This window comes from Elephantulus edwardii, unplaced genomic scaffold (genome assembly GCF_000299155.1).
Source record: "Elephantulus edwardii isolate Elephantulus edwardi_28Jun2011 unplaced genomic scaffold, EleEdw1.0 scaffold00116, whole genome shotgun sequence".
In the NCBI taxonomy this organism is placed as follows: domain Eukaryota; kingdom Metazoa; phylum Chordata; class Mammalia; order Macroscelidea; family Macroscelididae; genus Elephantulus; species Elephantulus edwardii.
Genome location: NW_006399866.1, coordinates 3,931,412 through 3,955,168, shown reverse-complemented (window position 1 = coordinate 3,955,168; position 23,757 = coordinate 3,931,412). Strand labels below are relative to the sequence as shown.

At 46.9% G+C, this 23,757-nt stretch overlaps 2 protein-coding genes across 4 annotated transcripts in view; one reads left to right on the top strand and one right to left on the bottom strand.

Annotated features, from left to right (window-relative positions):
- SPTAN1 (spectrin, alpha, non-erythrocytic 1) overlaps nt 1-19,458 on the top strand; it is a 63,036-nt gene extending 43,578 nt beyond the window's left edge. For all 3 annotated transcript variants that reach the window (XM_006892491.1, XM_006892489.1, XM_006892490.1), the window contains 20 exons: nt 441-572; nt 830-967; nt 1,986-2,090; nt 6,901-7,109; nt 7,851-7,971; nt 8,409-8,530; nt 8,826-8,958; nt 10,220-10,318; nt 11,232-11,391; nt 12,163-12,239; nt 12,856-13,065; nt 13,771-14,067; nt 14,478-14,590; nt 15,067-15,084; nt 17,431-17,485; nt 17,863-18,059; nt 18,212-18,265; nt 18,357-18,503; nt 18,588-18,735; nt 19,333-19,458. In XM_006892491.1, the coding sequence (XP_006892553.1) occupies nt 441-572; nt 830-967; nt 1,986-2,090; nt 6,901-7,109; nt 7,851-7,971; nt 8,409-8,530; nt 8,826-8,958; nt 10,220-10,318; nt 11,232-11,391; nt 12,163-12,239; nt 12,856-13,065; nt 13,771-14,067; nt 14,478-14,590; nt 15,067-15,084; nt 17,431-17,485; nt 17,863-18,059; nt 18,212-18,265; nt 18,357-18,503; nt 18,588-18,735; nt 19,333-19,458 (2,661 nt within the window). The remainder of the gene's footprint in view (nt 1-440; nt 573-829; nt 968-1,985; nt 2,091-6,900; nt 7,110-7,850; nt 7,972-8,408; nt 8,531-8,825; nt 8,959-10,219; nt 10,319-11,231; nt 11,392-12,162; nt 12,240-12,855; nt 13,066-13,770; nt 14,068-14,477; nt 14,591-15,066; nt 15,085-17,430; nt 17,486-17,862; nt 18,060-18,211; nt 18,266-18,356; nt 18,504-18,587; nt 18,736-19,332) is intronic.
- Nucleotides 19,459-19,894: 436 nt separating this feature from the next.
- The window catches only part of WDR34 (WD repeat domain 34), a 31,048-nt gene continuing 27,185 nt past the window's right edge, over nt 19,895-23,757 (bottom strand). Inside the window, exons 3-9 of the mRNA XM_006892488.1 lie at nt 23,076-23,185; nt 22,410-22,567; nt 21,817-21,926; nt 21,229-21,396; nt 20,793-21,025; nt 20,364-20,521; nt 19,895-20,133 (exon numbers count right to left, since the gene is read on the bottom strand). Of these exons, the coding sequence (XP_006892550.1) occupies nt 19,895-20,133; nt 20,364-20,521; nt 20,793-21,025; nt 21,229-21,396; nt 21,817-21,926; nt 22,410-22,567; nt 23,076-23,185 (1,176 nt within the window). The remainder of the gene's footprint in view (nt 20,134-20,363; nt 20,522-20,792; nt 21,026-21,228; nt 21,397-21,816; nt 21,927-22,409; nt 22,568-23,075; nt 23,186-23,757) is intronic.

The window sequence follows — 23,757 nt, the reverse complement described above, 5'->3', positions numbered from 1 at the left end:
CAGAGTGTAAGACTTCCCATCACATTGCTTGTAGTGCTCACTTCCTCAGGTGGTGAGAGAACCCTGAGTTACCTGTGAGGGCCACACTGAGAAAACCATAGCTAGAAATTTGTGTCACATAAATTAAAAACTGAAATCAGCCATTGAGGTCTCCTGCAAAAAAATGTTAGAAAGTAAGTAATTCTAAATGTGTAAATCCAGCTCCCCAAGGAGTGAGTCTGGCACATTTGAAAACCAATTTTCAGTTCACCTCTTCTTGCGTTAGTACATTTCTTTTCTCCCTGTCTCTCTGAATGTCCTACAGATGACTCCTTAAATTTCTTTATACCCAGTTCTTGTTTACTACTACTCCCTTCCTTCTGAGATTTCTCTCTTCCTGAAAAATAAAGCCTAGCTGGATCTGGTTTTTAAAAACTGGTTTGTTTTTTTTATATTTTCAGAGTAAGCACCAGAAGCACCAGGCTTTTGAAGCGGAGCTGCACGCCAATGCTGACCGTATCCGTGGGGTCATTGATGTGGGTAACTCCCTCATTGAGCGTGGAGCCTGTGCTGGCAGTGAAGATGCTGTAAAGGTATGATTCACCAGCTCCTCTTCTCCTGGCCCCTTTATGTTGTTGTCATCGGATCAGTGGCAATTTTGAAAAGTACCCTTAAGAAAATCAGTACATTAGAAGACTTTTGGCCACATTGCAGGTGGGGAAATATAATGAGAATGACTCATGAATGTTTCCATTCACTTGTACTTAGATCTTATCACATTGGGCTCTAGAAGAGGAGGTGAATTCTTCATGTACTTTATCCTTTCTAATGCTTCCCTTCTCTCCACAAGGCCCGTCTGGCTGCCTTAGCTGACCAGTGGCAATTCCTGGTGCAAAAGTCAGCTGAAAAGAGTCAGAAACTGAAAGAAGCCAACAAACAGCAGAACTTCAACACTGGAATCAAGGACTTTGACTTCTGGCTATCTGAGGTAATGTCTTCTCATGAGTGAGGGATTTCTAGTCATTTGGGGTAGTTAGTCACTGAGCTCATAACAAACCAGGTTTATCAGTCAGCCTGTTTTACTGAAGTCTTTATTATCTAAGTACAAGTTGTGTGTATAAAGAAATTTACAAAATTTAAAATTTTTAAAAATTTAAATGCTAAGAGCGCTCATTTTTGGTGAGACATGACTAGTCTATACTGAGCTAGAACTGAATACAGCTGTATTAATATGTTCTGCCTTAGAAAATTTGGATAGTATAAACAATTTGGATAGTATAAAAAAGACCTAGAAAATCTTTAGAAACTACCACTGTTAGTCTTTAGAGTATTTCTTTACAGTCAATACATTTTCATTAATCTTTGTCTAGAGTATATGGTTGCATTCACAATGTAAGATTTCATTGGTTGGTGTTTATGGGAGTGCAGTCCCAAATCACTAAGACATTTTTCCTGAATATGTGTAAAACTTCATAATGATTCATCATAGTTATGCCATAACTTAACCATTCCAGACTGTTAAACATTCAGGTATTTCCAGCTTTTTGGTGTACTAATTTTGCTGCAGTGAATATGTGCAGTTATTATTAGGGGAAGGGTACAGAGAAAACTGTTACTTTTGGAACTTCCTGTTGCTCAATTATTTTTAATATGTAAATTATAAAATTTAAAATTGAATATTTGTGTATTCAGTTTTTTTCTGTACCACAGATTGTTTTGGAAATTAATTGCTGTGCATTCATTTTGTCATTGCATCACATTGAAAGCTTAGAGACCTCTGCTTTAAGCTCTCATATTGAAATTAATAGGCTCTTGAGGCTGCATCTAGATTTTGTAGGAGAAAGTGTCTTTAGCCTTCAGGCTGCTGTACCTGTGTCAGTGTGGCAAGCTTAGGATTGAGAAATGTCTAAGCAAGCACCTGGAATAAAACAAGGGCATCTAAGCTTTTCTGGAGCATAAATATGTATGTACTATCCTATATAGCCTTTCTCTTTTTCTGTTGCCAGGTGGAAGCCCTTCTAGCATCTGAAGATTACGGCAAAGACCTGGCTTCTGTGAACAATCTGCTGAAGAAACATCAGCTGCTGGAGGCAGACATCTCTGCCCATGAGGTAAGCAGAGGGAAGGAGGCCAGGCCACAGGTGTCTGGGCTACAGCCCATAACTTCTCACAAGAACAGGGACATTTGAGAAAGGATGGTAACGTCCATCACTTTGAAACAGGAGTTCTCAAACATTTGGTCACAGAGCTATTTTATACTCTTTTGAGGTTTCTCAAGAGATTTTATTTATCAGTTTTTATTCCTCTATCTTTATTCACCATACTAAAGTTAAATAAGTTTTGTTGGGTTTGTGTGTGTGTGGGGGGGGGGGGTTAAGGTTTTTTTAAATTTTATTTTATTTTTTGTGTACCATCAAATTGGATCTGATTGGTACAGGAGGAGATTGCCCCTCCTCCAGCAGAGCATCTGGTGGATTCGAATCACGTACCTCTGGGATTGCAGTGCAGCTAGGCCACCAGAGCACCCTTAAATAAGTTTTTCAAGTTAGATTTTTAAGAAGGCAGTCTCAAAGGATACGTATTATATAGTTTCATTTATAGAACATTCTTGAAATGTGACAGAATTTCAGATAGCAAGTAGAGTCGAGGTTGCCAGGAGCTAGGAATTGGGAACTATGTATGATTTTATGGGAGTAGCAAAAAGGAACTTTCACCTACAACTAGGAGAAGATAGATGACTGGACCTTCTAAGAATCAAATCCCTATACACATCCAAAAACTTCTCCAACAGGGTAAAAAGGGAAGCCACAGACTGGGAAAAATATTTGGTAATAACATATCAAATAAGGGACTTAGATCCAGAATTTATAAAATACTTGTGCATCACAACAAGATAAAGGTAAATAATCCAATAGAAAAATGGGCACAGGATATGAACAGACACTTCACCAAAGACGACATTCAGATGGCTAATAAGGACATGAAGAAATGTTCAAAATTCCTAGCTCTAAGAGAGATACAAATCAAAACAATTATGAGATATCATCTCACCCCAGTCAGAATAGCAAAATTTAACAGAACAGTAAGCAACAAATGCTTGTGACGTTGTGGAGAAACTGGAACCCTTATTCACTGTTGGTGGGAGGGTAAAAAATGGTGCAACCACTATGGAAGGTGTATGGCGCTTTCTCAAAAAGTTGCAAATAGAAATACCATTTGGCCCAGCAATTCCACTACTGGGAATATACCCTAAAGAAACCATAACTGACATCCAAGCTTCTCCTTCTTTTCCTCATGATACCAGGCTTTGATCATTTGAAAAATATTGGTTCACTGAGTTATACAGATCTTCTGAATGTTAACACTTGGCATTGTACAAAATGTCAGCATTTGTTTCTTTTCTTTTTTTTTATATTAAATTTTATTTATTTTAATGAACATTTACAGAGATTTTGGGTTTTCATTGTTGCACTATTTTCTCTGCCCTCCTTCCCAGTTCGTTCTTTCCCCCCCCTTGAAAGTCTGTTTTAATTGTCGAATTGTCACAGTGCTTGTCAAAGCCAGTTCTGATTAATCTCCTTTGTCAGTGTGTCCTTTGCCATTCCCTATCACTCCTCCCTCAGAGAGACTTCACCCTGATTCATATTAGCTACTCCCTGCTGAAAAGGGACTCTGTAGGTTTCAGGGTGAAGATCTCCTCTCACTACTCCAAAGGGCACCTTTGGCAATAGGAAACAGGTAGACTATTGTGGAGATTGATTTTGGAATTTAGATGCACTGTTACCAGTTGTGCTTAGCCGTACATGTTCATATCCTTGAAGATGTATCATGGAAGTGTTGCAGCCTAGAAGACACAAATTTAACTAACAAGTTAAAAGTACATGAGTCAAAAATTAAAAAGCAATAATATTCCAAGTAGAGGTTCTAGTAGTGGCACAAATCAAGTTATAGAGGGAAGGTAGTTCTTAGAAGCATTTGTTTCTTAACTCCATCAATCTCATTCAAAAAACTACCAATTGGGAAACTGTCACAGTCATGATGATGGATACAAATTTTCTAAAAATTTTGTTTTCTCATTGATAGCTCAAATTTTTTTCAATTAAATTCTTAACTCTGGTGGCCTAGTAGCAAAAAGCTGCACTTTAATCCCAGAGGTATGTGGTTCAAATCCACCAGATGCTCTGCTGGGGAAGGAGGGGCAATCTCCTCCTGTACAAGTCAGTTCCAATTTGATGGTACAAACACACAAAATAATAATTAAAACAAAATTCTTACCAGTGTTCACTAAAATAATGGGTTCTCACATCATTCATTTTTGGTAAAATATCTGCAAATGCCAGGTCTTAATGATTAGCATTTCAGTTCTTTCTATTAAGAGTGGTGGTCCATGGAAAGAGTAATTTATTTCACTCTTAACATGCACTTTTCCTCAAGGCAGTCATTGAACTTCAGGAAACAGAGGAAGTGCTTTATGGGTGTCCCCATTTTATCACAGACTATTAATATAGTTGCATGTTTTATATCAAAGATAGAAATTTAACAGTTTTGTTGATCTCAAGGGTGTTTTTAAGTAAAATCCTATTTTATAGCAAGTGTACAGTGGTGAACAATCTTATTTCTGCTAGTATAGTTTGGAGGTGAGGCACAAGCCATTTTCTCTTCAATGGTTTTCTACTGTCAGTGCAAATGTCCACACAATAAAAACCACAACTAATAGCTATAAGTTGGAACAGACACAAAGTCAGTGATTTGGATTGATTATTATAAAAATAGTTTTGCTCTCATAGGAACCCAATTCTATCTAATCAGCTGCCTTAAAAAATTTTAACCCAAGGGGAAGGGATGCTAAGTAGAACTTGGTACCTAGAGTGCAGTGTGTCCTTTAGACCCCTTCCCCTGGATGACAACTCTGTTCCACTGAGGAAGGCCAGGACTCAGTACTGTTAGCAGAGTACAGCAAGCTGGAGAAACGACCCTGCCGGGCACTTGCACTTCCTGCTGTCAACGGTCTTGCCTCTGTACCACGATTGTCTGGCTAGTGCTGCTGCTTTATACCACTCACTTGGGTTGGGATGCCTTTAGCAGGAGGGCACCTCCTTTACTCAATGAGAGCTAGAGCTTTCAGCATGACTGGGATGCAAACATCAGCTAGACTCCCTGGTAAGACAGATGCAGTCTGTATCATTTTCTTTTAAAAACCTCCCCTTAGCTTCCAAACAAGCAGCAGGTTTGGGATGTCTATGTCCCCCGCTTCTTAGATACTCATTTATAATAAACATCTTGCCATGCAAACTCCCCCCTGACTTAATCCTCCAGCTGTGAAGAGTGCACTTCTTAGAGCATTCAGTCATATGAGACAAAAGTGGCAGCATTTGTCAAAAAAACAAAGCTCAAGAGACTGGAAGGAAGGGAGAATCCTGGTAGGAAGACAAGAGTGCAGTTAAATTGAGGGGATTGGAACTAGCATCATGAAATAAAATTTATATACACTATTGAACAGGAATTATGAATAGGATTATGCAAAGGTGTTTGACGGTGTGGATCATAATAACAAACTGTGGCTGACTCTGAGAAGACTGGGAATCCCAGAGCACTTGATTGTGCTAATGTGGAACCTATACTTGGACCAAGAGGCAGTCGTCAGAACAGAGCAGGGTAACACTGCATGGTTCAAAATTGGGAAGGGCGTATGCCAGGGATGTGTCCTGTCTCCATACCTTTTCAACCTGTATGCAGAACAGATTATCCAGGAGGCTGGGCTCTATGAGGAGAAATGTGGTGTCAGGATTGGTGGAAGATCTGTCAACAGTCTGCGTTATGAGGGGAGCTCTGGTGGCCTAGTGGCAAGAAGCTGCACTGCAATCCCAGAAGCGCACGGTTCGAATCCACCAGATGCTTTGCCGGGGAAGGAGGGACAGTCTCCTCCTGTACCAGTCAGATCTGATTTGATGGTACACACAAATAACAAAATTAAAAATGAAACAAAACAATTGGCGTGACGCAGATGACACAAACCTGCTTGCTGAAACTGAGGAGGACCTGAAGCGCTTGCTGCTGAGGGTCAAGGACTACAGCCTCCAATATGGATTGAGGCTCAGCTCAACGTCAAGAAGACCACTGGGCCAATTGGCAGCATTAGGATGGATGGTGAAGAGATTGAGATTGTTCACAGCTTTAGTTTTCTTGGTTCCACAGTCAACAGTCTTGGTACCAGCAGCCAGGAAAAAGACGTATTACCATGGGAAAGTCTGCTGTTAGGGACCTCTCTAAAGTACTGAAGAGCAATGGTGTCTCTCTGGAGACTATACAGGCCATGGTTTTTGCTATCACTTGTTATGCATCAGAGAGTTGGACAGTTACTAAGGAGGATAGAAGGAGAATTGATGCCTTTGAGCTGTGGTGCTGGAATAGAATATTGAGAGTACCATGGACTGCTAGGAAAATAAACAGATTATCCTGGAAAGGGTTAAACCGGGCAGCCTCCTGGAGGCAAATATTCTGAGGCTTAGTCTAACATACTTTGTACATGTTGTAAGGAGGGACCGGTCCTTGGAGAGGGACATCATGCTTGGGAGGGTGGAGGGACAGTGCAAGAGAGGAAGGCCCTCTATGAGGTGGATTGATTCAGTGACTGTGGTAATCAGTATGGGTATATCGGAGACAGTGCGATTGGCACAGGACAGAGGAGAGTTTAGGGCTGTGTACATAGGGTCGCTATGAGTTGCAAGCGACTCAACACATAACAACATTGAATAGGAAACTAAACATTGACCCAAACTACAGCAAAGTGTCCAAAAAAGCAATAGGAACCCTACAGCAGAATATAAACTGTAGTCTTTAAGAATATAAGCTGTGTGTGTCTTCCTTATCGGTGAAGAACCTGTTTAGACCCAGATTTCTGACCCTTGCTCTGTGTCCCAGGATCGCCTGAAGGACCTGAACAGCCAGGCTGATAGCCTGATGACCAGCAGTGCCTTCGACACGTCCCAAGTAAAGGACAAGCGGGACACCATTAATGGTCGCTTCCAAAAGATCAAGAGCATGGCAGCTTCCCGGAGAGCCAAGCTTAATGAATCCCATCGCCTGCACCAGTTCTTCCGGGACATGGATGATGAGGAATCCTGGATCAAGTAGGTGTTCCTGAAGCTTCATGTTCTGGGTCATCTGGAATGTCCTTTGAACCTTTACTAGCTGGTCATTGGAACCTTGGGACTGATCTATGAGTCGGGAGATCTGGGCCACCTCATCATAAAGTTTAAGTGTCAGAATTTTTCTTGAGACAAGGAAATGGGTCAAAAAGGAGGGGGGTGCTCAAAAGTCAGCCTGGGTTGGGATTTCATCTCTACCATCCACTGACTATAGGACACTCATCATCACCATTTCTTCTCGAGTCACAGAAATCCACCAGTGATGGTGGTTGCACTAAACCTCATCCAGATCCTGTGGATCACTAGTGATGTCCTGAGTTTGTTTATGGAAACACAGTCTAGTCTCTTGGGAAAGATCTAAGCTTGAGGAAGCATTGTTGTTTTATTTCTTTTTAATTATCATCTTCCAAAATTTCAGTCTACCTTTTCCAAATGATATAGAATATAAACAGTTTTTTTTCTATATAGATAACATTCATTCTCTCAATTCCTCCTTTCCATAAGTATACATAGTGCACTTGGGGTGCAAGAGTGTACGTGTCTCTTCTCCAGGGCATCCCTACCCTCCACAGTTTATTATGTTTCAGTGGGGTTTTTTTTACACTGTTTATTTTGGAAATGGGGTACTTTTGCTTTCTAGAAGATTGGCAAAGTTTTTTGTAGAGAGACTGGTCAGTACAAGATGAGAACATTCCAGAGATGCAGAGGCTGACTGTTTTCCAGAGAGAAGAAGCTGCTGGTGAGTTCCGAGGACTATGGCCGAGATCTGACAGGTGTTCAGAACCTGAGGAAGAAGCACAAACGCCTGGAGGCAGAACTGGCTGCTCATGAGCCAGCAATTCAGGTAAGGAGGGCCTCTTCTGATGTGAAAGGACAGAGGGGTTGGAGTGAGGCCTTGATGTGGACAGAGCAGTCCTTTCTCCTCTTCACTGAGTTCTGTAAAGTGTTCATGACTTATTCCAAACCACAAAGAAGATGTGGGGGAATTTTTTGGTTTGGGTTTTTTTTTGTTTTTTTAATTATTTTTTTGTGTGTACCATCAAATTGAATCTGACTGGCACAGGAGATTGCCCCTCCTTCTCCAGCAGAGCATCTGGTGGATTCAAATTGCATACCTCTGGGATTGCAGTGCAGCTTCTTGCCGCTAGATCACCAGAGCTCCCCTGAAGATGTTTTTGACTTGATGTCATGGCCTTTTCCTAAAATCCTCCAGACAGAAACCTCAAAGCAGGTGATGGAGAATCCGCCTACTGTTAACTGCATAATGTTCTTGCCTTTCAGGGTGTCCTGGATACTGGAAAGAAGTTGTCTGACGATAACACTATTGGGAAGGAGGAGATTCAGCAGCGTCTGGCACAGTTTGTGGAGCACTGGAAAGAACTAAAGCAGCTTGCAACTGCTCGGTGAGTGGGCAGAGTGTGCTGTTGTTCAGGACAATGTGGGAGACCTGACACCATTAGGTCAGGCCACGCCAGCCTCTCAGAGCCAGCTGCTGCCAGCTCCTGAGCATGGAGGCTTGATGTTGGCTTCCCCCAGAGGAGAATCTGGATGCATGTTTGGAAAATACCATTACTAAGTGTAGCCTGTAGAAATCTAACTAAAACATTTATGTGCTGCCCCCTTCATGAATATTTTATGCGTGTGCTGTCAGAAGTAAAAGTTACTATGCCTGATTATTTTTACTCTCTCCTTTCCTAGGGGTCAGCGGCTAGAAGAGTCCTTAGAATATCAGCAGTTTGTAGCCAATGTTGAAGAGGAAGAAGCCTGGATCAATGAGAAAATGACTCTCGTGGCCAGTGAAGATTATGGAGACACTCTTGCTGCCATCCAGGTGAGAGAAGCTAAAGATGCCACCGGCTTTAGCAGCGGCCTGCTCTACACTCTCTTGTAGTAATGTTGAATGACCGTGCTCTTACTAAGAGGAGGTCAACTAATGAGGAACAGAAGCAACCCAACTAAAATGTAGTCGCTAAAAACCACTACAGTATACTACTTCCCATGTTTCTGTGAAATGGCAGATTTTTCTTCTGCTTTGTGCACTTGGCTCCATCTTTCAGCTGCTTTCAGGTGGAGGCAGAGCTCAGCATAAAGGCTGAAGCGACTCATCCACATCTGGCAGCTGGTCCTGGCTTCAGCTGGAGTGGCTCACTTCTCCAGTAGGATGCCTTCCATCCTCCAGTAGCCAAGACCAGTTAATTTTTTTACTGGCACCCTCAAGGCAGCACTTGACAAGTCAACATCAGACGCTGGAGGCCTCTGGAAGTTTGATTATGATACTACAGCCTTACCACATTGGACAGAGCAGGGTACAGGCAGCCTGAAGTTGTAGGGTGGAGACTCACCTCTGTGGGCAAACTATAAGACAACATGGTCGTGTGTCTCTGTTTATCAGACTAAATATTTCTAAGGTTTGACATCAAGAATGGGAGCAGAGTTTGAATTCCTAAGTGGAATGGTCCATATTCCTTAAAGTGGGAATACTTTCCTACTTTATCATGATGATTTAAGCAGAATTCAGATTAAGTATTTAGTAATACAATTGTACCGAGATATCCTCAAATTAGTTCTTACAAGTATGTGTCATTGTTTTGTTGGTTTTCTTGGGGTTTTTTACGTTATCCTCAGCTTACTTTAGATTCATTTTTATGGTCTTCAGGATAGAGATAGAAACACTGAAAAGGGCTTAAATCTTGTTAATGCCTTCAGAGGGACTTCTTGACAACATGTCAACCCCATGTCACCAGTTACTCTCCATTCTGTCTTTACTACTTTTATATAATCAGTTATTTGTACATCTGTAGTGTGCGAAAGAGGAGCCCTGTGGTGTGGTTAAAGTTAGCAGACTGCTGCTAACTCAGATTCAGGCTCAGTAGCCAGTACAAGAGGAGTGGAGCAGGCTGCTTCTGTGAAGGTTTGCAGTCTTCAGAGCTGTAGGGCATGGTTCTGCTCTACCCTATACGCTAGTATCAACATGAGAGCAGTGACCAAGTTGTTTCATGTGTGAGAGAAGAAAGGCCCTGTCAGCTCTGTCCCCCGTGTCACACTAGCATGTAATAGATTTTCAACAGCTGACCTTGTCGTTTCTACCCTAGGGCTTGTTGAAGAAACATGAAGCTTTTGAAACCGATTTTACTGTCCATAAGGATCGCGTGAATGATGTCTGCACTAATGGACAAGACCTCATTAAGAAGGTGAGTCTGGGTAGCTAGTAAACCTTCACATTCCACTGCAGGGTCCCAGCAGGCTGCCACCAAAGGTTTGCACAGAGCCTTTCTGTGTCTCATAAAGAAGAGACCAATTACATACATTGGACAGTTCTCCATTTTCAGAGCCAGCTTCTTGCGCAGGGGCCATGCTAATCTTCTCTGTATCGTTCCAATTTTAGTATATGTGCTGCCGAAGCGAGCACTCAGAGCCAGCTTCTAAAGTTACTTTGTGATGCCTTTTTTTCTGAGAAAAATTCCTGTTGTCATCTTTGCTGAGCCCTTTTGTTGCTTTCCTAATTTTCTTTTTTCTCTTTGTTACTTAACCCCATTAGAGTACTAGATTCTAGATGGTCTTCAGACTCCTGGCAGAGAGCCCAGTACTTTGTTCTTAGTAACACTTGGCACAAAAAAATGTTTCCTCCTCTAGTTTTTCTTAAATTGTATGGTAATCTGTATTCCATATAATAGTCACTATTCTGACTATAGTATAGTGAGTAATATTTTTGAATACAGGGGATTTTTTCCCTCCCCCAAATAACAGCTTAAACAATCTAAATCAGTATATTTGAAACTTGACAGTTTTCTATATCAATAGTGCCCTTTTTTTGTAAAAAAAAATTTCATGTGAGTAGTAGCCATTGTTTTGATATATAGATATTTGAGTATTTTTTAGATTTTTCGTATCAAAAATATTAATGAATACCTCATTGTAACTTACCATTTTAGCACGGTCCTCATTTTCCCTTTAGCACAGACTCCTAGAAGTAGAGTCACCAGTACAGCAGTTTCTGATCTTTCTGAGGCTTCTTCTCTTCTTCTGGTAGTTAATGGGGTACAGACTGCCCGTCCTAGTGAAAATGTGAGGCTGACCAGTGTGTGCACTTTTCCCATGACCTAGAACAATCACCATGAAGAGAATATCTCTTCAAAGATGAAGAGCTTAAATGGCAAAGTGTCTGACCTGGAAAAAGCTGCAGCGCAGAGGAAGGCAAAGCTTGATGAAAACTCTGCATTTCTTCAGTTCAACTGGAAGGCTGACGTGGTGGAGTCCTGGATTGGTAAGCACTTACAGTGAGGGTTTCTGCCAGTCTAGAAGTGCTGTTCTCAAATCCACAGTTCCCTTATAGCTAGTCTTCTGTAGAGAAGAAACTGATTAATTGTAGGCTTCTCAGAGAACCTTGCTTACAACCAGGCCAGACCATTGGCTGCCAGCAAGAAGACAACAGTTCTAAAGCCAGAGGACTAGGGCCCGACTAGTGCTTGACACTGGACTAGCATTCTTAGCTTATTGCTGTTGAGTCAGAACCAACTCATAGGCAACCCTCCAGTGGGTTTTCAGAGGCTGTAAATCAGGGGAAGAGATTGCCCATCTTTTTCCTTAAAAAAGCTGGATTGCCGTATAATTCCCTACCCACCAGAGTTCCCAGGTTAATATTAGGGCTAACAAACAAAGACTCCGTAAACACAGAAAGTAGCAGTCCTACCACCCTAATAAAATGGGCCCACCAAGAGGGACCAGACTTCATCAGAAATGTCCCACTTAGCTGCACAGCCAATGATGTGACCAAACTTCATGGTGAGGAAGAACTAGTTAGTTGTTTTACATAAGTAACAACTGAGACCAGCAAAGAGGGCTTCTGGAATAATCCTTCTAGTCTTTTCATGGCACAGATGGAAGGCAAGACCTGGGTGCAGGGACAGGTCCATTAATGACATTTGGAGTTTTAACTGTAGATAAAATCATAGTTTGCCTCAGTTTTTTCTTTTTCTTGGTCATTTACCTCACTGTGCTGAGAAGGGTGGTGTATTTTACTTGCTTGGTTTTCTAGGTGAAAAGGAGAACAGCCTGAAGACAGATGATTATGGCCGAGATCTGTCTTCCGTCCAGACCCTCCTTACCAAACAGGTCAGTTGTGACCAGAGTGAGTGAGTGTTAATTATTCAGATAGTATTTCTTGTTTGATAAATGATGGCCAGCACCTTCCATTGAAATATTTGACTGTTTTTGTGAGGCACTAGAGATGGCATGAATAAGAGACAGTCCTAGCCCTTCGGGAACTTCCAGGCTTATCTGGTGAAAACAGGAAGTAACCAGACTTATGCAGCAGCGTGCTGGGCACTGACAGGGATGAGTATTGTTCTCCGGGAGGAAACGTCTGGCTCATTTTTCTACAAAAGATCTGGAAAGTCTCCTGAGACGTGACCCTAAATCATGAAGCATAAACTAATCTGGTCCAGAGGCTAGGAAGAGCCTGACTTGGTTAGGGAGCCCATGGTGAGAGCCATGAGTACAAGTTGGGGTGAAAGGTACAAGGTTGAGACCGGTAAGACCCTGCTGCCATCATCTGTAGGGGAGAAGAAAGTGGTCTGAGAAAAATGGAAAGACGAACAGGTATTAGGAAAGGGAGGGACTCTTAAGTGGACAGGTGCTGTGCCATTCTGTGTGGTGGCATCTAGGGGGACTGAGTTCTGTGTTCATTGATTGTGATCCCTGCAAATGCCCTTATCCTTCCTTGCTCCAGGAAACTTTTGATGCTGGCCTGCAGGCCTTCCAACAGGAAGGCATTGCCAACATCACCGCCCTCAAAGATCAGCTGCTGGCTGCTAAGCACATTCAGTCAAAGGCCATTGAGGCCCGGCACGCCTCTCTCATGAAGAGGTGGAGCCAGCTTCTGGCCAACTCAGCCACCCGGAAGAAAAAGCTGCTGGAGGCGCAGAGTCATTTCCGCAAGGTGAGACTGGGATCAGAGCACCTCTGGCCCTGAGCATGTGGAAGACAGCTCCACTGCTTTTTGTTTTTTGGTTTTTTTGGTTTTGTTTTTTTTTAATTTAGGATTATTTTTTTTTCTATAATTATATTTTATTAATTTTCATAAACTTTTACAGAGATTTTGGGTTTCCATTCATTCATTGTTGCACTATTCTCTCTACCCTCCTCCCAGTTTGTTCTTGTCCAAATGCCACAGTGCTTGTCAAAGCCAGTTCTGATTAATCTTCTTTGTCAGTGTGTCCTTTGCCATTCCCTATCACTGCTCCCTGAGAGAGACTTCACCCTGAGTCATAAGGAAAAGGGGATGGCGTATTCTCTTAGCTACTTCCTGCTGAAAAGGGACGCTGTGGGTTTCAGGGTGCACTGCTTTTTGCTGTGCTCCACCATCAATCTGCTGGGAAGCCAGTCTGCATAGTGATCTGAACAGCTGTGTGGAGTCAGCTTACTAAAGCAAATGGGACTTGTGCTTTCATGAAGTTGCCATTATAAATGCAAGGGACAGACTCTATGTGTACCAAGGTCAAAAGAGAGAAAGGAATGAAGGTTGGTGGAGATGTAGCAATGTGGCAGTGGGAGAAAGGAGGACAAGAACAGCCCAGAACCCATGTGTGGAACAAGCCCAGGGCATGTGAGGCTCACCTATGTCAATGTCTCTCCTTGCTTTCAGGTGGAGGACCTCTTCCTGACCTTTGCCAAAAAGGCTTCTGCTTTCAATAGTTGGTTTGAAAATGCAGAAGAGGATTTAACAGACCCAGTGCGCTGTAACTCCCTGGAAGAAATCAAAGCTTTGCGTGAGGCCCATGATGCCTTCCGCTCCTCCCTCAGCTCAGCCCAAGCTGATTTCAACCAGCTGGCTGAGCTTGACCGCCAGATCAAGAGCTTCCGTGTGGCCTCCAACCCCTACACTTGGTTCACTATGGAGGCCTTGGAGGAGACCTGGAGGAATCTGCAAAAAATCATTAAGGTATACCTGCTCGCCGTCTATTTTTCATCCTTCTCCTGCACGGAGCTTTTAGCCTGGAACGCCTTGTCAAAGCAGCCTCTTACTGAAAAATGGCAGAATTTCAGATTCTTAGCTCTCTAGCAACTCACTACCTGACTCTTAACTTTCAATTCCCTACAAGTTCGTAGGTAGTTGTGAGAAGAGAGACTGCTAAGTCTCCGAAACTACTACTCATGTTATCTTTGGGTTGAGGTTAACCATGAAGTGTCTTGTTCAGTTTTAAAAAAAATTACTGCCCCTTTCAAATTTTAAAGCCACCAGTAAGTCAGTTCCAAAGAGTTCCATCATCCCAACTGCCTCCTAAAGGAGGGGACAGGGAGGAACGCCCTGTACAAGGATGGAGTATACAGCAGTTGCCCCCTGGTCCTTAGGAAAGGGAGCTGGAGCTGCAGAAGGAGCAGCGTCGGCAGGAGGAGAACGACAAGCTGCGCCAGGAGTTCGCCCAGCATGCCAACGCCTTCCACCAGTGGATCCAAGAGACCAGGTGCCCAGTAGCTGCAGAGCCCAGGGAGGCAGGTGGTGGCAGGTCCCCACTGTGCTGAAGCCTAAGGAATGTGCTGGTCCCCAGAGACGTGTGTCCAGGCCTCCACTGCAGGCTTTGAGCAGATAGAGGGCCAGGGTATCCTCCCCACAGCTCCAGGGTGTGATGTCGTAACTAGAAGGCAGGCTTGATGTAAAGGAGTTAGGAGCTCAACCTGGCTCTGCAGCTAGAGCCAGAATTAGAGGAGCGTTTTTGAAACTGTCTCTAGAAGTCATGAGCTAAATGTCCTGGGTGGGTGGGATTGCGCTTGGCCAGTGGTCAGCCCCTAAAGTGTCCCAATGACAAGACAGTAGTAAAGGCTTGAATGTCCTTTATGGGTACTGATGCTCTTGGTTTTGCCTTTTCTTGTTTTCTCTGTTTCCTGCCTCCGGATTGCTGCTGCCTGGGACACCACCTCATCTTGGATGGCATCATCACAGAACGTATCTCCTCGATGGGTTAATATCGGCTTTTTACTTTCCGGGCTCGTGGTGTGGTGTCTTGTGTGCTTGTCCCTCTGCCCATCCATCCCCCTGCGGCCTGGCTTGCAGAGGATTCCAGGGTGGGCCTGCCTTCCCAGGGAAGGCTGCAGTTCCCTTGGTCTGTGAAGTCCCAGCACACCCAACCCTGTGTGTCCCTGTCACCTTCGGAGTGTGTGCCTTGTCTCCTAGCCCACCGTCCCTGACAGAGCCTGTGGTCTGGGGAGGAGAGCCTTTCTCTCCGAGTCCAGGGGTTCTCATGGTGTAGGTGTGTAATCATGTGGGAATCAGAGCTGGAGTTGGAAGCATAGAGTCCTTATGCGTGTTGGGCCATTGTGATTTGATTGATCTTTTGCCTTTACTGCCCCAGCGCGTCCAGAAGGAACTCCTGTTTAGTCCCTAGGTGTTAAGTGGTATGAAACTAGACAACAGCATTTAGGGGCTCAGACTGCGTATAATCAATGATAGAAAGAGTTCTAGGTTAACAGCACCCCCCACACACACATAGGCTGACTTCCTGGGGCAGGTTTTTAAGTGCACAGTGTGTTGGAACCAGCAGAGGAGCAGGGCTGGCCCTTCTGGGTCTTCGCTGGTCATCTCTACACTGTGGCTGAGGCCCACTGAAAGGCCCTTTGGGATCCAAGAGGCTAGCGTGGGCGAGACCACAGTGGCTTCAGCTAGTTTCACAAACAGGTTAACTCAGCCTTGACAGTGGTGATGGGAGCAATATGCCCAGCTAATCTGGCTGCATGTGCTGAAGGATCAGGGCTACAGTTTACAAGTCTGAACTCTACATGCTGGCCCTCGGCTCTCCTCCTCAGCTCCATGGCTACGTCTCTTGGTCTTGATCTGTGAGATGTTGTGCTCCCCTTTTCTGTAGCTCATCCCAAGCCCTGGCCCATCCAGCCCCGGTGTCAGCTGCCTGTCTTCCCGGGCCAGCGCCCAGGCTGCTCCCTGGGTGCGGGGACTGACTGGGCCCAGGTAGCTAGCCATGGCCTGTGCACTGCCAGCTTGGACTTGTGCCGTGTGCCTGTCTTGATATGCTCTTGCCCGCCCCCCTGCCTTTGGTGTATTCATTCGGTTTCTTTTCTTTGACTAGCATAGCATATCGTCGGGTCATTCGTGTCTATCAGTATGAAGTTGGGGATGATCTGTCTGGAAGGTTTTTCTCCTCTTATTTCTCTTCTTACCTCACTGTGGTTTTACCAATGCACTCTTGACTTCCCCAGGCGGCTCCGCTTACTGACTAACCCACCGCCCTCGGCCGCTTGGGAAGGAGGGGTCTGTCCCCCTCCCACTGCACCAGCACCCAGCCTCCTGCCCCCAGATCCTGGGGGTGTGCTTTTCCCTTGGGGACATGGCGTGACTGTGAGTCTGATCTGCGGGGTAGGAGGAAGCCTGGTGCCTTGCCTTGCTAGAGCACTCTGAATTTGGGGAAATTTCAAAGTTAACCTGGTTCACTGGGTTTGAAAAGGGTCTACTGGGAGAAAGATGGGTTCAGGGGAGGCTGGACTAAAATCCCCTCAAGGACACGAGCACAGTGTGAACTTGTCCCTGCATGATAACCCCAACTTGTTTGTGTCGCTGTTCACTGGTAGCCTCTGTGGCCTCACTGTGATGCTGGGAAAAGGGTGGCTCCCGTAGCCCACCTGATGTCCAGGGCCTGCCTTGGCCCTGGATATGGTCTCTGGCCCTGTTTGTGTGTCTAATTTATGGAATGTGGATCCAGGGCATAACCAAAGCTACCAGCTCTCTGCAGAATTGATCTACTTTTGAAACTCAAATATGATTGATTATAACCCCTTAGCACTTGAGGCTCCTGACTACACCCCGCCCCTTCCCAAGTTGCTGTCATCCACCCTAGAATGTGGCTCTCCTCTCCTGAGGTACCTCCAGGGGTTCAGGGTGGCTGTCAGCCTCTCCTCCCCCCACAAATTGTCCACTAAGCCAGCAGAGAAGATACACTGTTAGGCCTTCCACACTCTGCAACCCTGAGAAATTGCCACCTTTTCAAGGCCTGGCTCGGCTTAGGTCAAGTACCATGGCACTCTCCCTGGGTCCAGAGAGCCCCAGGAGCAGGGGTCCTGCCAGAAACAGGCTGGGTGGGGCTCAGCCCTGGCCTTGGGCAGGTGCTTTTATCAGACAATGGCATCCTGACTGAACTAGAGAATGTTCCCTGGCTCACAGAGCCAGTTAGCAGAAGATGACGAGTGACACATGGGGTGAGGGAGTGGAGGCTACTAGGCACTGTTAGCAGACAGGTGTTCATTGGAGTGATTGGTCCACCGTGAGGAGTCCATGTTCTCACTGTGCTTCTGTGTTCAGGTCCTGTATGGTGGAAGAGTCAGGCACCCTTGAGTCCCAGCTTGAAGCTACCAAAGTAAGTACTCTTGGACTGGAGCCCAGTGAGACACCCAACCCCCAAACAGGCCTGCCTGTCCTTCCTTGATTTAACATCAGGGGAGCAAAATGGGTTGGTTGGAACCCCTTTTCCCTTGGTTAAAAAGCATTCTGAGACCCCTATCATTTTAAAGATTTTAATTTTAAGGCTTCTGACTTTACCAGGCCCCTTTTGTCCTTGGGAGATCCCATTTCACCTGCAGGTCTACAAAGCTGTTCTGGATTTACCTTCATTATCACTTTAGACAGCAATCAGAGGCCTGGTCCTGGAGGTCTAAGGCTGGCTGTGAGGACACTGAAGGGCTGTGGCCTAGGCAAGAGCCCCTAATCCCACACGGTTCTGCTCTCATCCCACAGCGCAAACACCAAGAGATCAGAGCCATGAGGAGTCAGCTCAAGAAGATTGAGGACCTGGGAGCTGCCATGGAGGAAGCTCTGATCCTGGACAACAAATACACGGAACACAGCACCGTGGGCTTGGCCCAGCAGTGGGACCAGCTGGACCAGCTGGGCATGCGCATGCAGCACAACCTCGAGCAGCAGATCCAGGCCAGGTACCTGAGTGGATGTGCAGGCAGTGAGGAGTGTGAGGGTGCAGACTCAGCCTGGGCTTGGCTCACAAACCAGCAGCCGTCAGTACACACCTGGGCATTGGGAACATATCACTGCTGTGTAACGTGTGACTCGAATTCTCTTCTCCTTCCAGAAACACTACAGGTGTGACTGAGGAGGCTCTCAAAGAGTTCAGCATGATGTTTAAGTAAGTACCCCCACCCCTGCCTTCCCTAGGGACAAGGAAATGGACTAAGCAGAGGTCTGTGTGCTGAGCAGCCTTTGGCTTTGTGCTGCAGACACTTTGACAAGGACAAGTCTGGCAGGCTGAACCACCAGGAGTTCAAGTCTTGCCTGCGCTCCCTGGGCTACGACCTGCCCATGGTAGAGGAAGGGGAGCCTGACCCTGAATTTGAAGCAATCTTAGACACTGTGGATCCAAACAGGTAAACCTCAGGGAAGGTGTTGGACACATGCTTACTCCTGACTGCTGCCCTCCCTCTCACTCCCTTTGTTCACCCCTCTCATAGGGATGGCCATGTCTCCCTGCAAGAATATATGGCTTTCATGATCAGCCGTGAAACTGAGAATGTCAAGTCTAGTGAAGAGATTGAGAGCGCCTTCCGTGCCCTTAGCTCAGAGGGCAAGCCGTATGTGACCAAGGAGGAGTTATACCAGGTATGTAAGCTCTGGGACGTGGTGTAGAGTAAGGATTTACCAGGACTTCGCTGTTGGGAGGCTTCTCCTTGAAAATTAAAGCCAGAGGTTGCCCATGAATAAGGAGTAACAATGCTAACAATCTTGTTTTACACCCTACCTTGTGCTGTGTGCTTATAACCCTACTTGGCCAAAGTCCCTAAATGCTAGTAGATATGGCCTTTACACGCAGTTGGGCTGTGAATGGAGCATATAAATGGTTCTTCCTAAGACTTCTCATCTAGTCAGTACCAAACTCACCTGCCTGTGTAGAGTTGCTCCGTAGTTTTCTCAGGAGCCCTCAGTGTCAGTGATTAAGCACCCAACTGCTAAGTGATGTTCAAGTCAGACCCACCTGGAAGTGCCTCAGAACACAGGCCTTGACAACCCCATTAAACACACACAGGGTCACCAATGCATGCACTTGACAGAGTTTTCTTGGCTGTAAGTAGATTGTCAGGGCTTTTCTCTGGTGGTACTCACTGGTTGGTGGGCTTGAATTGCCAACCTCTCTGAAATTTTTGCAATCAGTTGCTCTGCCTCAGTGGCTGAGCTAACAGGTGCCATTTGTCCCTTCAGAACCTGACTCGGGAACAAGCAGACTACTGTGTCTCCCACATGAAGCCCTACGTCGATGGCAAGGGCCGCGAGCTCCCCACAGCCTTTGACTACATCGAGTTCACCCGCTCTCTTTTCGTGAATTGATCCTTTTAGCTTGGCCCCTCGCTGCTTGTCGTTGCCTTGCTGCATGTCGGTTCAGTTTTGTGCTCTTAAAAAATATCTATTCCAGACAGTGTTACTTTCCAGTGTAACCTTAAACCTGCTTAGCTTGGGGTAAGACTTAGTAAATGGTGCTTCAATAAACGCTTGGTCCAATCACAATGGCCCTATTGCTGTGGGGACCCAGACTCATGTCCTGAAACCAGCTGTCATCATTCCGGATTCAGAAAATCTAAGCAGCTGGATAGTTAGTGCCCTTCTTGTACCACCACCCTCAAATTTTGTTTTCATGTAAACAACCAATAAACGACTTGACTCTCCCCCAAGAACTTTTGTTTGTCTTCATTTGGCTCAACACAGATACAGCCTTGTACCGCCTAACCACAGCCTCCTGGGATCGTGGCTGCTCCCTGAGGACAAGTCATGTGGTCACCTCCATGACAAGCTGGTCCAAGTCCTCTGCTTCCCTAGGCCCTTGTTGCATGAACTCGGTGCTCAGCTGCCAGATCTTCACGGTGCCTGTGGCATCCCCAGCAGCCAGAAGCTGAGTCTGCTGGTGGTTAAACTCCAGGCAGTAGACAGGGCTTGTGTCCTGTGTTTGCTTGATAGAGACTGTGGGTTTCTGGGAGCTTTTCTGAAGATCAAACAGCTGCACGTCACCTTCAGAGAGAAGCGCAGAGCAGCAATTCCTTAGAACTTACACATGCATTTGGCAAGGAAAGTCCTAGGCCACAGTTCAAAAATAAAGCCAGTGCCACAAATCCTGTCCTCAGGGACCACTGTTTCTTTAAAACCAACTGGGTTTCTGGAGGAAAAGCATCTTGCCCCCTAGAGTGTCTCCCTCACCCACAGTTATTCTTAAATGAGCCCAGACCTGGTCTATTTCTTACCTTCCCCAGAAGCAGCAGCAAAAACCAAGGGGCGCACTGGGGACCAGCGAACAGCAAACAGGTACTTATGAGACAGCTGCAGTGACATCAGGGGCTGGGCCTGCAGCATGGAGTACAGGTGGACGTGGCCGTCGGTCCCTGCACTCAGGAAGAGGTTCCTGGAGATGAGGCAGGGCAAAGTAAGGAGTAATGTCCAGCATCTGGCGTGCTGCTGGGCTTTGAAATGCCGCCATGGCCCCCAGACCTGTGATGTGTCCTTACAGTAGGAGATTGCCCAGGACACCAGTGCTCAAGGAATGTGGAGATGCAGAATGACAGTCCTGATGGGTCAAAGGTCAGCTCTGGGGACCATGCGTGCCACCTCACCCACTCACCCCACTCCCTGCACTGGCTTTGGAGGACAAGGATGCCAAGCCTGGTCATCCTTACCTGTGGAAGGGAGAATAGCTCACAGAGTAGATGGGACCTCCATGGGGAGAGAAGGTAAACTGCGCTGGTGCCCGCAGGGGCACAGAGCTGGGCATCCGCGTGAGGGCTGCCACCTCTGCTGCCAGGGAGCACTTGAGTGGGAAGCCGCCTTCCGTGCCCAGAACAAAAAGGCTGGGGTCAAAGCTGGAGAAAGCCACGGCTGTGACACCCACCTCAGTCTCTCCCCGGATTGGCTGTGGAGAAATGGCAGCAGTGGGTCAGAATTGAATCCTCCTGTGTTAATTATGTCTGTGAGGAGAGCAAGGCTACTGAGAGCACAGCTGAGACACTGCTGGCCTCCCTGGTAACCCTTCCTGCCCAAAAGGCTCATGCCCTCAAGGAAGCTGACTCTCCTGGCCCAAAATCCAGTGGGGCAACAGCTGGCCTGAGATGTTACCTTCTTCAGCTTGGTGTTCCGGGGAAGTTGCTGCACAACTGTCACAAAGCCCTTGGTGAGCTGCAGCAGCCCCGAGCCGACCCCCTGCCAGAGCAGCACCTTCCCGTCAGTGGCCGCGCTCAGCAGCTGGAACCGGAGGCTGTGTCTAGGCATGGGCAGCCACACCACCTGGAACAAACAGTGTCAGCAAGATCCAGAAAGGGGTTATGTCTGGCCGGTCCTTGCCCATCCTACCCTCTTCTGGGGGTGGTCAGATAACCAGCCTCACCCTCCAGGGGACCAGATAGGTTCAAGGTCGCGCCTTTATTCTAGAATCCCAACGCCAGACAGAAGTTGGGACAACTAGGAGCCACTTCCTACAGCTGCTGTGTAGGGGCAGGGAGTGGTCACAGCCGCCACGGGGAGCAGGGAGGTGATAATGGCGCAAGTCATTTGGGCCTCGAGAATGCCAAAAGCAGCCTACTGCCAGCTCCCTAGTGACCATCTTCCCAGGAAAATGGCTGCCATGCCAGGCAAATGCCACGTCTCCTCTGCTTCCAGGCCAAGGCCCAGCAAAGGGAGTTGAGAGAGAACATGGGGTGCTCCAACCTGATATACTGGGTCTGTGTGTGTGTCATCTGTCAGGCCTGTGCACCAGAGCAGGGAGTCCTCAGGACGACTCAGGTCCCATACCACCACCTCACCACTGTACAGCCCCCCTGTGGACACCAAGCAGACAGACAGGCTAGGGGCTCCCACAACCAGAGTTTCTGCCCTTCCCACCCTGAGACAAGACCTGAAGCCAATTCCCCAAAAGGTGCCTCTGAGCCTCAAGGCCAGCTCCCCCCTGCTCCATCTCAGGAGGCTTTCCACAGCCCAGCAGTCCTCTACCAACTGCCAGGCTGCACAGTGCTGACCACCACACCTGCTGCCTCTCCCCAGTTTACACAAGCTCACACCACCCACGGGTCTCCGTGTCCTCCTACCTCTTGTCCTGACCAGGCTGCTATGCCAAGGGGGCCTCTTGGCACTGACCCACGTTTACCTCTTGACTTAGCTGAGGGCTGCCTCCCTTGTCTCTCAGTTCCCCCCACCTAGTCCATGAGAGGGAGCACAGCAATCTGGAAACAGCCTGCACTACCTCTGCCTCCCAGGAAATGACCCCAGCAGCCATGGCGAGCACAGAGATGTAGGGGACTCACCTGCAATAAGAGCTGGCTGAAAGGGGTGGAAGGCCAGGCACATGACAGCGCTGGGCACGTCAATCACCAGCGATGGCTGCCGGGGGTTCAAGCATCGTCGGTCCAGGTTCCAGGTACACACAAAGGACTTGAGCGTGCTCCAGTCCCCATCGTCCAGGCTGCACAAAGACAGGCCTCAGCGGGCCCTGCCCTGGGCCTCATCTTCATCCCAACCACCCTGCTCTGTCCAGCGAGCCTAGACGAGCACACTGTGTCCTCACAGCCGGACCCTACACTTGGGTGACAAGCAGCACAAACTCTTTCCTGTCACCCCAAGAATATGGGTCTCTCTGGCAAAGGGTCCTAGGAACTGAAGATGAGTCCATCAACCTCCACAGCAGTGGGAGGGGCAGAGGAACCTTACTGCATCAACAAACAGGCAAGAAATGTTCAACAGAGAAGACAAGGCAGGCATGCCTTGCACATGTGCGAAGCATGCCCAGTGTGGACAAGGGGCACCACAATCTTAGCTCTCAACATCCCTCTGCCCACCCTGCCCAGGCAACCAGGAGACCCTCAGGATCGCCAAGTTCTCCAAGCCGGCCCTTCTCTGGCAGAAGGGAGACAAGAGGCCCAGACAAGGTCTCGGGATCCTCACTGGACAGTGGTCACCCAACCACCACTCACCGGCCATAGGCACAGGCCACCACGGAGCCGGTGGTGTTCCAGGAGATGCTGGTCACATGCAGACCCTGTGCTTGGGCTGCGGGGTAGCTCAGGCTGTGCAGACAGGATACCTGCAAAGACAGGTCACCCCAGGCCTAAGCCCCAATAGCCTATAGCCTACACAGCATAGACCATTTTAGGTAACACAAAGCCCTATAGCAGTCTGAATCCACTGCCCTGTCCCATCATCTTCCCTACAAGGAAACTGGAGAAACCTCAATGAGAATACTCACATACACACCCTGTCCCCAGCTGAAGGCCCTTGATGGCATGTCTGCAGAGTGAAAATGCTCCATGATTTCCAGGACTGCAACCTTCCTCTCACAAGACACCACTCTGCGTGAGTTCAAACCTCCAATCTTTATGGTTAACAATATTGTCCTGTACCAGTCAGATCCACTTTGACGGTACACACATAAAAAAGAATAAAATAAAAAACAAAACAATAGAGGGAGCTCTGGTGGCCTAGTGGCAAGATGCTGTACTGCAATCCCAGTGGTAAGCTGTTCAAATCCACCAGATGCTGTGCTGGAGAAGGAGGGGGCAATCTCCTCCTGTACCAGTTAGATCTGATTTGATGGTTGTTGTTATGTGCCATCGAGTCGCCTGCGACTCATAGCGACCCTATGTACAACAGCCCTAA